This window comes from Cebus imitator, unplaced genomic scaffold (assembly GCF_001604975.1).
Source record: "Cebus imitator isolate Cc_AM_T3 unplaced genomic scaffold, Cebus_imitator-1.0 Scaffold201, whole genome shotgun sequence".
NCBI classification, from domain to species: domain Eukaryota; kingdom Metazoa; phylum Chordata; class Mammalia; order Primates; family Cebidae; genus Cebus; species Cebus imitator.
The window spans coordinates 217228-229841 of NW_016107516.1; the positions used below are offsets into that span (position 1 = coordinate 217228).

Consider the following 12614-nt stretch of genomic DNA (forward strand, 5'->3'; position numbering starts at 1 on the left):
TGTCTCCTATTCAGTTCACGAAATTTCAGGCTGTTCACGCAGATGCCTGTGATTCTGGAGATTCAAATCACTGGTGTAAGTTTGTTCTCTGTTTCCTCAGTTTTCAGAAGCTTTTCTTCATAAAATGATCTCCAGCTTTTTGAAGTCCCTTTGGTCTTCCTCATCAACAAACACTAAATTTACTTACTGAAAATTTTTTGTTCACATCTCTCATTGTTGGACTTGGGTCATATTCCACTAAAAATAGTCTCATTGGAATTGATTCACGTTTTACTGGTGCACCATCCATTATTTCATATTCAGCGATTGTTTCTGTTTCTGCTGTGGTACTGGGTCCAGTTCCTGTGATCTCTTTTTTGATCAGTTGTAACTCCATATGTTGTATTTTTATTCTTACTACTAAGAAGTAAATTTTTCAAACAATTATATGCTTTAAATGATATTTTGATTTATTATATTCAAATTATATGTGTAGACAATCTTCAGTGCCCACTTCCATCTTAATACAGTTGTTAACATCAGGACAGGTGGCAAGCTGATGAACAGTAAGATCATATTCTTTTGCTAAATCTGTCAGTCTTCTTACTATTGTCACTTTGAGAAAATAACAAGTGGACATTGGCACCAATGTAAGATTCACACGGCTTTGCAACTTGCATAAATTCAAAATCATAACTTCTTCTCTGAGTCAGTTCTCCAGGTAAGGCTAGTTCTTTCACTAGGTTTATAAACTCATGAGCATTACTCTTGTCATTGAAAAGTTCCATTTGACCTACAAATTCAATTCTAATTCCTTGGTTCTCTAGCCTCTATCCAGGTTGCTTAAAGGCTAGGTTTACCTTACCTGAAACAGATTCTCTATCATAAAGAGATAGTGTTTTTCTACTTTGCCATCTTCAGTTTTCATTTCTGTCACTTTCCTGGCTTCCCCATCATTAAAGACAATATTGATCTCACAAATTGGACCCAAAAAGCCTCCAAGAAAACTCATTGTCAGCACTGCCGCCATCCCCCCTACTTTTCTCCCTTTATTCAGGAGAACTCTTAGACCCCATAACTTGGAAAACAGAACCAGTGGTAGTCATTTGAGTGCTGGAATTAGATTAAATCCACAAATAATTGATTAGTTTAAAAAAAATCATTAAATTCTTAATATTTTTAAAAAGAAGCCTTTGAAATTCAATCTCAAGTAACGCCAGCTCAGGCATGGTAGCTCACACTTGCCCAGCACTTTGAAAGGCTGAGGTGAAAGAATCATTTGAGGCCAGGAGTTCAAGACCAGCCTGGGCAACATAGGGAGACACTGTCTCTACAAAAACTGTTTTAAAATTGGCCTGCCACGGTGGTGTGTGCCTTTGGTCCCGCTACTGAGGCTGAGGTAGGAGGATCACTTGATCTCAGGGGGTAGAGGCTACAGTGAACTGTGATTGCACCACTGCACTCCAGCCTGGGCAACACAGAGAGACTTTGTCTCAAAAAAAGAAAGAAAGAAATATAACTTTGGTTACTAGGTAACAAGTCAGAGAATAGCTATATGCTTTGCAGTAAGGATCAGATTCTCTTTTGTGGTAAAGCTTCAGACTAATTCTAGGTCTGACCAGCAATGTGCTTATAACTGTTTAGATTTAGAATTAGCTGGAAGCCTTTGCTTTGCAAAGCCATTTATAACATCAGACAGTCAATATAAGCATTGATATTGATGCCAGATATAACAGAAAACAAATGCAGTTGTGTTTCAAAAAACAAGCTTCATTTATCACCAGCATAGAACAAGGTCTTAATTCCTCTTGGGTCTTTTCAGCCATAAAAATGGCCGTGCAACATTAACAGGCATCCTCTCTGAAAATTAAGGAAAATAATGTATCCAGTTCTTCTGAAATATCAAGTTCTCTAGGTAGAAATGACTAATAAGAAAACACAAAATAGATTCAGAAGAAATATAATAAGGTATTAACTACTGAATAAAGAGGAATATTTATGTCTTAGGGATCCCACATTTTCGAAACTAGAAGAACAGAAAAAATAATTTTTTAAATTACAAAACTCATAATTACAAGACAATAGCTAATGATTGTAATCTCTTTGCTACTCTACCATCAATAATAAGAACAAAATTGAGTTTGGTTCCTAGTATTTGTAACAATTATATCATCTATGAATATATAATTATGTTTAGACTGGGCACAGTGGCTCATGCCCATAATCCCAGCTCCTTGGGAGGCCACGGTGGGTGGATCACCTGAGCTCAGGAGTTTGAGACCAGCCTGGAGCAACATAGCAAGACTCTGTCTCTACCGGAAAAAAAAAAAAAAAAAAAAATGCCGAGCATGGTGGTACATGCCTGTAATCCCAGCTACTCAGGAGGCTGAGGCAGGAGAATTGTCTGAGCCCAGGAGGCAGAGGCTGCAGTGAGCCGAGATTGTACCATAGCACTCCAGCCTAGGTGACAGAGCGAGACCCTGCCTCAAAAAAAAAAAAAAAAATCATATATCTTTTTACATAAAAGATTCAAATAAACGAATAACATCTAATGGTTAATAAAATACTTAGATTATAAACTAAATGGAGGCTGGGCAAAGTGTCTTATTCCTGTAATTTTAGTACTTTGGGAGGCTGAGGTGGGTAGATTGCTTGAGCCCAGGAGTTTGAGATCTGCCTGGCCAACATGCGAAACCCCTCTCATAAAAAAACACAAAAATTAGCTAGGTGCGGTGGCACATGCCTGCAATCCCAGCTACTCAGGAGGCTGAGGCACAAGAATCGCTTGAACCTGGGAGGCAGAGGTTGAAGTGAGCCAAGATCCACCCCTTCACTCCAGCCTGGGTGACAGAGTAAAACTCTGCCATAAATAAATAAATAAATAAATAAATAAATAAATCTGACTATAGAATAACTTTCTCTTTGACTATGTCAAATGACTCACTTTATATGAATCTCTGCTGATGTGGGACTCTAATTTTATGTAGCAGGCTAAATCACATGCTCCCAATGTTAATAAAATATTGAAAACATTTAGGATAAATTCAGTTTCAAACTAACAATAAGCTTATCAGAGATATTTACCAAAATAAAACATTTATTTATTTATTTATTTAGAGACAGGGTTTCACTCTCACTCAAGCTGAAGTGCAGTAGCATAGTCTCGGCTTACTGCAACCTCCAACTCCAGAGCTCAAGAGATCCTGCCACCTCAGCCTCCCAAGTAGCTGAGACTACGGGTGTGAACCACCATGCCCAGTTAATTTTGTATTTTTTGGTAGAGACGGGTTTCACATATTGTCCAGGCTGGTCTCAAACTCCTGGGCTCGAGCAATTCACCCGCCCCAGCCTCCCAAAGTGCTGAGATTATAGGCATGAGCCACCACGCCCAGCCTCAAAATAAAACTTTTTAACACATAATCAATGAAATCTTTTTCATGAGGATTTAACCATTAATTTCCAATTAAGAAATTTAACCGATTTCTTAAATTGAACTTTTTAAAAAATATTTTCATTGAAGTAGTCATAGATAACAGCAATCTCAAGTGCATAGCTCCATGATTTTTCACGAGGTGAACACATACATGTACCACCACTCCAATCAGGATGTAGAACTTATACAAGCATCCCAAAAGCTCCCTCCCAGCTTTACCCATCTGACTCCACAACAGTAACCACTATGTGGACTTTATGTCCATAAATTTGTTTAGCCTGGTTTTTACTTTTATATAAAGAAATGATGTAGCATGTACTCTTTTGTATCTGGCTTCTTTTGCTCAACATTGGATCTGTGAGAACTACTTATATTGTTATAAGTATCAGTACTTTGTATTTTGCTCGTTATTACAAAGGATTCTTTTGTGGGAACATACACAATCTGTTTATCCATTCCGTTACTGATGGACACTTGAACTGTTCTGAGTTTCGGACCATCATAAATAATGCTGCTATGAGCACTGTAGGACATCATTCAGAGCACAAATGTACCAATTTCTGATGAGTGTATATCCAGGAGTGGAACTGAGTCATAGAGAATTAACAGCTTTAGTAGTTACTGCCAAGCTGGTTGGCAAAGTGGTTGTTGCAATTTACACACCACCAAAATTCAGTTGTTTCACATGAAACCATTTTGAATTGAGTTCAACCCAACTGAATTGGTACCTTAATGAATAAATATACTTTTAGTTTTCAAAAGGTCTGAACTTAATTGTTGGAACCATGTGCCTAATTAAACAATTATACTGTTCACATGTGAATTTAACCAAACGTTTGAATACCGGTTTATATACTGCCAAAATAAATCAAAGCATGTCTAATTCTTCCTCCACATAACATAAATCAGTTTATATAGGCTCAACTTTCTATGAATACTAGCATTCTCCCAAATTTATCATTAGGTAAGAACACAAGGACTAACCTACTATATTTCTAGAACTGGCAAATTTCTCCATAAAGCGTGAACTGGTAAAGAGCAATTCAAACATCCTCTCAGAACTGATATGAAAAACACGATTGATAAAAAGTCTTCCATGAAGATCTCTCTCAGGAACATTTTCTAGAAAAACAAAAACACAAACCAAAAGAGAAGAAATCAAAGAAAGATAATTTTAAAGTTTTAGGGGGGTTTGTGTGGGATTTTCTTTGTATTGTTTAATTTTTGGCATAAAATCATTTTTAAATATGATTACAACGATGAGAACATTCCAGGACACTATTAAAACTCCAAATAAGAATTGAATATATACATAGGTACTAACTATAACTATGCATAACAATATATAGTTAACTAAACTACATATAATCAATATTTCAACTGTCAAATCCCAGAAGATATAGAAATATTTAACTTGAATGATATCAAACACCCATAATATGTCACTCAAAAGAATCTTTCAGGCCTGGTGTAGTGCCTCAAGCCTGTAATCCCAGCACTTTGGGAGACAAAAGAGGGCGGATCACGAGGTCAGGAGTTTAAGACCAGCCTGGCCAACATGGTGAAACCCCATCTCTACTAAAAATACAAAAATTAGCTGGGCATGTTGACACATGCCTGTAATCCTAGCTACTCAGGAGGCTGAGGCAGGAGAATTGCTTGAATTACCAGGAGACAGAGGTTGCAGTAAGCCAAGATCATGCCACTGCACTGCAGCCTGGGCAACAGAGCAAGACTCCACCATAAAAGAATATTTCAAAAGGGACAAGGACAATATAGAGACACATAAGATAGTATCTACCATAGCAATTAGCAAGTTCTACCTCTGAATGCTCATACATTCAGTAAATATTAATTTATCAATGGCTATATCTGCTGTACTTATCTTATCAGCCTGTATAATGTTTCAACTTGACTTAATGTTCACTCCAAAGACAAGAATGACTGTATTCACAACCTATTTTCAACACCACACAAAAGAACTAAGAAATCATTCTGAAAAGTATTCATCAAAGCTAAGTAATGCCCAAGGAAATACTACATTTTTTTTCTGGGAACTTGATAATCATCACGATGTTGAAAACTACTAGTGACAAATGAAGAAGTGGTATCTTGCTCACCTGTTGTCATATGCCCTGGAAATGTTATATAAAATAGCTCACACTTACATAATGCTTCCTGTATGTTAGACATTGTGCTACATACCTTACAAGTATTGATTCATCTTATCCTCACTGCAATGCTATAAGTGGTATTATCATTTCCAGATGAGGAAGCTGAGTCACAGAAATAACTGCCAAGGCTCTATGGCTAGTGAGCGACTGACCTGGAATTTGAACCCACTCCAGCTCCAGAGCACACAAACTTAACATCTATTTTATATTGACAAATGGAATTTAACTTAGAAGAACCAAACAGAAAAGAAAAAAAATACCTAGGAATAGGAGCCTGGTATAATAAAGGAAGTAGCATAAGCAATTCAGTATGAAATTGTAATGATTTCAGGACAAGGATTACTTACTATATTTCGAGGATTATGCCCCCTCAATACAGAATAAAAACTGCTACAAAAACTCCCCATCTTTCAGAAATCAAGCTCTAAGAATGATCTGGTAAAGCATCTGTCAATATTAGTCAGGTTAAATCAAAGGGCAATGGTCTAGGGGTCAGAAAAACTCTTCTAGCTCTGGCTTCATCCCTGACTACTGCTATTTATCCCTCATTGAATGATTTGTGTCTCTCTATTTTGCTAGAGGCAAAAAGGAATATCAGATACATATTGATTTGCTTCTTCTTTCAACAATACTCTATGGAGGCAAAAACTATTTACTGCAATTTCAAATAATGGTTTCTTCAGTGTAGAAATGAATCACAAAACAAGGCAATTTTGCTAAACTTTGTGAAGTAACTTTCCAATTAGGCTTGGGAAATAGCTTTTTCTAACATAGGAGTATTATATGTTCATTGTAAAAATAATTCAAATATTCACAAAGAAAGAAAACAGGTGATTCTGCTGATGTTGCTCATTTCCTTCACAGAACCTACCCTGACTTGTAATCATACTTTTACTGGTTTATTGGCTTTCTTTCTCCTGCTCACTATGGTAAATCAACATACAATCACTTTAAATAAATCGATGTTTGGTTTACAGTGATCTGCAATCTCCCTTGCTCCCTCGCAACCCATACACACATCCCCAATCTCCTGGGATGGTTTACTTTTTGTGACTTTTTCAATTGTCGCTTCAGTTCATTGACTTCAACCGTCTTTATAACTTCACAACTTTAAAAAAGTAAAAAATAGATTCATGATTTTGCCCATTTGATACATATGACAAGTTCAAGATTTTGGAACGTGCTTAGGAAAACCAGTAGAAGTACTTGATTTGTTATAGAAAAAAAAGAATCACCATACACTTTTAATAAAACTCCACAAACACAGGCCTGAATGTTACATATGCTTTCTTAACTGCTATAAAGCCAGTCTTTGCGAGAAGCAAAATGTGATCAGAGTTCATGTGCAATAAAGAATCTATACATTATTATTCTTTCTTTATTTCTAAATAGGCACGATTTTTATCAGTTTTAATGTTATCCTTTATGCAACTTACAATGTTACTTCTATAGGATTTTTTTTTTTTTTTTTTTTTTAGACAGAGTCTCACTCTTGCGGTTAAAGGCATGTGCCACCACCACCACCCAGCTAATTTTTGTATTTTTAATAGAGATGGGGTTTCACCATGTTGCCCAGGCTGGTCTCAAACTCCTGTCCTCAGGTGACCTGCCTGCCTCGGCCTTCCAAAGTGCTGGGATTACAGGCGTGAGCCACAGTGCCCCTGTGAAACTACTTTGGAAGGACCATTCTTATAAAAGAAGCAGATAAGAAAGAGGAAAAAAAAAATCCTGGTTTGAGTGTTACTTGCCTATTTGGCCACTGGGGGCCAGAGTAGATCTTCCTAAAGTCCTAGGTTCAGGTAGACAGTGTATGACTAATCCATGCCCTGCTGCATACTAAAGCATGAATGTCAAGGACGCTAATAAAGCCGTCACTACCCTTGATCTTTCCAAATGTCTCCCGCTGCACTGACTTCAATGGCAATGATCTTACAACTAAAAAAAAAAAAAAGAGTCCTTAAAATGCCTACTTAATGAGTACAACCACAAGCCTCAAGTTATTTGTACTGCATTTTCCTTTAAACAACTACTTTTAATTTTATTATTTTTTTGCTTTCTCTCTCTCTCTCCTATTGGTGGTTACAAGAAAGGAACAACAATCATAGTATCTATAACATATATCCTCAAAACTGAAACATAAAAAATATTAAATCTTTTTTTTTTTTTTTTAAGAGATAGGATCTGGCTCTGTTGCCCAGGCTAGAGTGCAATGGTGCAATCAGAGCTCACTGCAGCCTTGATCTCCTGGGCTCAAGTGATCCTCCTGCTTCAGCCTTCTGAGAAGCTAGGACTACAGGCATCCTCCACCATGTCCAGCCAATTTTTTATTTTTTGTAGAGATAGGTCTTGCCCAGACTGGTCTGAAACTCCTGGCCCAAGCAATCCTCCCACCTCGGCCTCTCCAAGTACTGGGATTATAGGCATGAGCCACTGTGCTCAACTAAGAAATACTAAACTTTGATCTCTTTCTCAAACCTAAAAGCAGTATAACACACACAGTGTATATTTTGGAAGTTTTAAAAACATGTTTTTAAAAATTAGGTTTTATGTTAAGGAAAACACATTAATATAGTAAACTTACATCTACATAAAATGGTTGGGAAATGGGCTTACATTGACTAACAAAATATTATTGTGTGCCGTGTATTATATATAATGCAGTGAAGATGTCTCTTCTTCACTCCTTCCAAGTTCAAGGTGCCCAATTAGGGTAATTCCCAGCTTCTCTCTGCCCCTTTAACTCACTCTAACCATAGGAAGTAGATTATTGTTATGGACTAAATGTTTGTGTCCCCCCAAATTCTTCTGTTAAAGCCCTAGCTCCTGGTATGGCTGTATTTGGGATGGGGCCTCTAAATAAAGTAAGTTAAATGAAGTGGGTCCCAGATCTGGTAGAATTAGTGTCCTTAAAAGAAGAGACACCACTATGGAAGGCTGAGGCTGGAGGATCAGTTGAGGCCAGGGGTTCAAGATCAGCCTTGCAAACAAGGGGTAAAACCCCGTCTCTACTAAAAACACAAAAAATTACCCAGGTGTGGTGGTGCATGCTTGTAATCCCAGCTATTCCGGATGCTGCAGAGGCTGAGGCACAAGAATCGCTTAAACCTGGGAGGCACAGATTGCAGTGAGCCAAGATTACACCCCTGCACTCCAGCCTGGGTGACAGGGTCAGACTCTGTCTCAAAAAAAAAAAAAAAGAGAGAGTTTGCCCATGCATGCTCTCTCTCTCTCTCTATTGCCCCCTGCTCCTCCCTCACACTTTGTCCCTCTCTCCATGAGCATATGCTAAGAAAAGGCTATGTACAGACACAGTGTCTGCACATAGAAGGTAGCAAGCCAGGAAGAGACCCCTCACCAGAAACCAACTCTGCCAAACCTTGATCTGAGGTTTCTATCCTCCAGAATTATATGAAATAAATTTCTGTTGTTTAAGCTACCCAATCTGTATTTTGTTATGGCAGCCTGAGCTATGAATACAGTTAGTAAATGTGAAAGGAATATGCTAGGTAGGCTTGGCACACTTCTGTCCTTCCTTCTGGATCTAGGTGCCCACAGAAGCTGATATTTGCCCAGGAGAGATCGTCCCTCCAGTGGGGAGGCAGGTGAACGTTTCCTGTGATTGATAGGTAAGTCCACCTCATTCTTCAGCTCCATCAGCAGCCCACTTATGTTTTACACGTACCCATATCCGCTGACTTTGTCACTATTCGTATAAAAGGTGATATTTTGACCTCCATCTGACTTGCTGTTCATTTTCTTTCCCAATTTTGTTAGCACCGGGGTGGTCAAGAAGAACTGCTATCTGTTAAGCCCACTCTAGACGCCATGTACACATGGATTACAATAGAAAACAAAATTGATTACATTATAAAATGTTAAAAATCATCTAGTATATAATACTCTGGAAATTCAGAAAGCCTTTGGGTCATGATTTTCTTTACAATTATATTAGGATTAAGCTTAATCTCTGTTGGCCTTGTAAAACAAAATAAGTTTATTTTAATGCCATATGGAATATTATTGTCATTTATTTTTGTAATAAATTTCAAATATAGAATCTTCCTCTAAAAGTGAATTAAAATTAAATGGAAAATTTTTAAATTAAATTGAAATGACTTCAGTAAAAACAAATCAAATTCAGGAGCAATTACAATGAACTTTCCATGCTCTTGCTTTCAAAAACTCATCCCATTGTGCTAAAATATAACCACAGTCAAAAGCCTACATCTTCATGCACAGAAACTTGAGTATTGTTCTGAGGAACATTGTTGAGTACACTTTTTTTTCTTTTTGAGATGAAGTTTTGCTCTGTTGCCCAGGCTGGAGTATAGTGCTGCAATCTCAGCTCACTGCAACCTCCACCTGCCAGGTTCAAGCAATTTTTCTGCCTCAGCCTCCTGAGTAGCTCAGATTACAGGTGCACACCACCATGCCTGGCTACTTTTGTATTTTTAGTAGACACAGGGTTTCACCATGTTGGTCAGGCTGGTCTTGAACTCCTGACTTTGGGATCTGCCTGCCTCAGCCTCCCAAAATGCTGGTAGCACAGGCATGAGCCACTACTCCTGGCCAATGAGCACACTTTAAAAAAAAAATCATTTACAGAGAGAAAGGTTTCCTTTCCAGAATTTTTTAGAATCTTTATTTTCTTTTGGAGGCTATTCAATAATTTAAATTAACATTAATCTCAGAATGCATCCCTGCCATGACTACTTGCTTTCATAATAATACGCAAAATAGGTTTAGAGTAACCTTGCTAAGGTGTCTTTTTTTTCTTTAGTGAAAGGTGAAAGATTTATTCGTTTCGAAGAGAAACCAGAGCATAAGAAAGGAGAATTCTTTTTTTTTTTTTGAGACAGAGTCTCAGTCTGTTGCCCAGGCTGGAGTGCAGTGGCGAGATCTCAGCTCACTGCAACCTCCACCTCCTAGGTTTGGGCAATTCTCCTGCCTCAGCCTCCCAAGTAGCTGGGATTACAGGTGGCTAATTTTTGTATTTTGAGTAGAGATGAGGTTTCATCATGTTAGCAGGCTGGTCTTGAACTCTTGAACTTGTGATCCACCTGCCTTGGCCTCCCAGGCCTCCCAAAGTGCTGGGATTACAGGCGTGAGCCACCATACCAGGCCTAGATGTCTTTTTGTAAAAGGAGGAAAGGAGAAAATAATTTGGGCAGTATTGAAGTAAAGTAAAAAGAATACTGGACTGAGACACCTTGTCATTAACTCAAGTTCTCCATAGTTAACTAGCTATATAATTTTAGATTTAGCTCCTGTAGGTTTTATTTTCCCTACCAGGAAATGAGGGCTAGCCTAAATGAACTAATATGTCACTCTACCTATGAAATGTGAGCATATTACACGGCTTGGTATATAGGAATAAGCATGCAGATTTTTACTACATTTAAAAACTAAATGTGATGAAGCTTTTCAAATTCCCGGCTTCTGAAGACAGTGGGGATAAGTTAGATTTAACAGCCTCTTTCTCCTATTTTCTTTAAGCTTCCATTCCTTTTTTGGTTCTTTATAGGGTGACATTATGTCTAACGAAACTAAATTCTCAATCTGTACACCCCTATTACAAAGATAAACATAATAAGACATAACTGAAATTTTAATAAAATTTATAAGAAATTATTTACCTTCATCAACAGAATCTGAAGTGCTGCTTTTGTCCACAGAAAGATACTCATTTTTACTCAAGTCCAGTGATTTTGATGGCACTAGAGTTAACTTCTTTTCCAAAGTTGGTAAGATACTCTTTTTGGTCTGCTTCTCATTTTGGGACTCCTCTTCACCTAATCCCTAAAAGACAAACAATCTGGTTTCAAAATAAGAAACAGATTTTAAGCTTAGATTTTACAGTGAGAACTTTAATATTAAAGATACACTGAAATATTGCTCTTTGAAAAATGTTTACAGCATTTTGTTTGTTATGCTTGCATCACATTGCCAAAGCTATTAAATGCCAGTCCATAAAATATTAGTAAATAACGTATACCATTCTAGAGTCATTCTATACAATAGTAAACACAAGTTTATGAAAAACATCATATAAAAAGGGCTTCACAGACCCCGTAAACCACTTATGCAGAAGGGAAAGAGACAAAAGACAAAAATAATAGAACAATTAGTTCTTTAGAGTAGGCAAGGGAGAAGAACCAAACCCAGTTAGCTTCTCCAACCAATGCCTGCCCCATCATCTCAAGGAAGGAAACTCACCCATCTCTCAAGAACTAACAGAGAAATGGAAAGAAAATGGAGATATAAGTCACATGTGACTACAGTGGGAGAGAGAAGATTAAGACTAATTTCATAGCACTCATAAAAACACAATTGGCTTTGCTGCAAAGGGACTAAGAGATTAAGCATTAAAATGTATTCACTTGGATGATGCTATCTATACTTTCTGAGATGGTTTAATAAAGATGATGTTATCTCCACAATACATTTAATGATAGGCATTAAAGTATGATGCTATTGCTATGTTAGTATTCAAGTAGAATGGTACTGTATTATGATCAGACTTGGTGGAACAGTCCAAAAAGTCTATATAAACTATACAGCAGAATACTCTCTTGCATTTTCTGTATGTACACAGATGAAAGAGAGCACTTTACTTCATGTCCCATGAGATCCTTGAGAAGCACTAAATAGCAGAATCAGCGCCAGGGAGGATACAGCTTTCCATTGGCCACCCAGATAGCAGAATAACAACTGGGATTCAGGACACAATTTATTAAAGGATTATATTACCCTAATCGGAAGATTGATTCTTCAAGCAGAGATTACTGCTAATTTGAGAGTTCCACACTACAAAGCAACATGCCTATTTAGCTAAACCAGGGACTCCTTAACAGATGCTAAGTAGAGTATGGGTCTCTACAGCTCTACGCTTACGCTTCTCCTCTTGTTGCTAGTTAAATTCTATTTCCTGCTATAAAGAATACAAAGAGATATTTATAGGAAAATTAAGAGTCACTGTCTTTCAGTGGTTTGCATCTGGGTGACTTTTTTTTTTTTTTTTTTTTTTT

General features: G+C 37.4%; 1 protein-coding gene and 1 pseudogene across 4 annotated transcripts in view; both read right to left on the minus strand.

Moving 5' to 3' along the window:
* The window catches only part of GRAMD1C (GRAM domain containing 1C), a 100704-nt gene that overhangs the window by 24408 nt on the left and 63682 nt on the right, over positions 1-12614 (minus strand). For all 4 annotated transcript variants that reach the window (XM_017547730.2, XM_017547731.2, XM_037745437.1 and 1 more), the window contains 2 exons: positions 11223-11385; positions 4397-4534 (listed from right to left, as the gene is read on the minus strand). In XM_017547730.2, coding sequence (XP_017403219.1) covers positions 4397-4534; positions 11223-11385 — 301 coding nt within the window. The remainder of the gene's footprint in view (positions 1-4396; positions 4535-11222; positions 11386-12614) is intronic.
* On the minus strand, positions 3-1072 carry LOC108317358 (annotated as a pseudogene).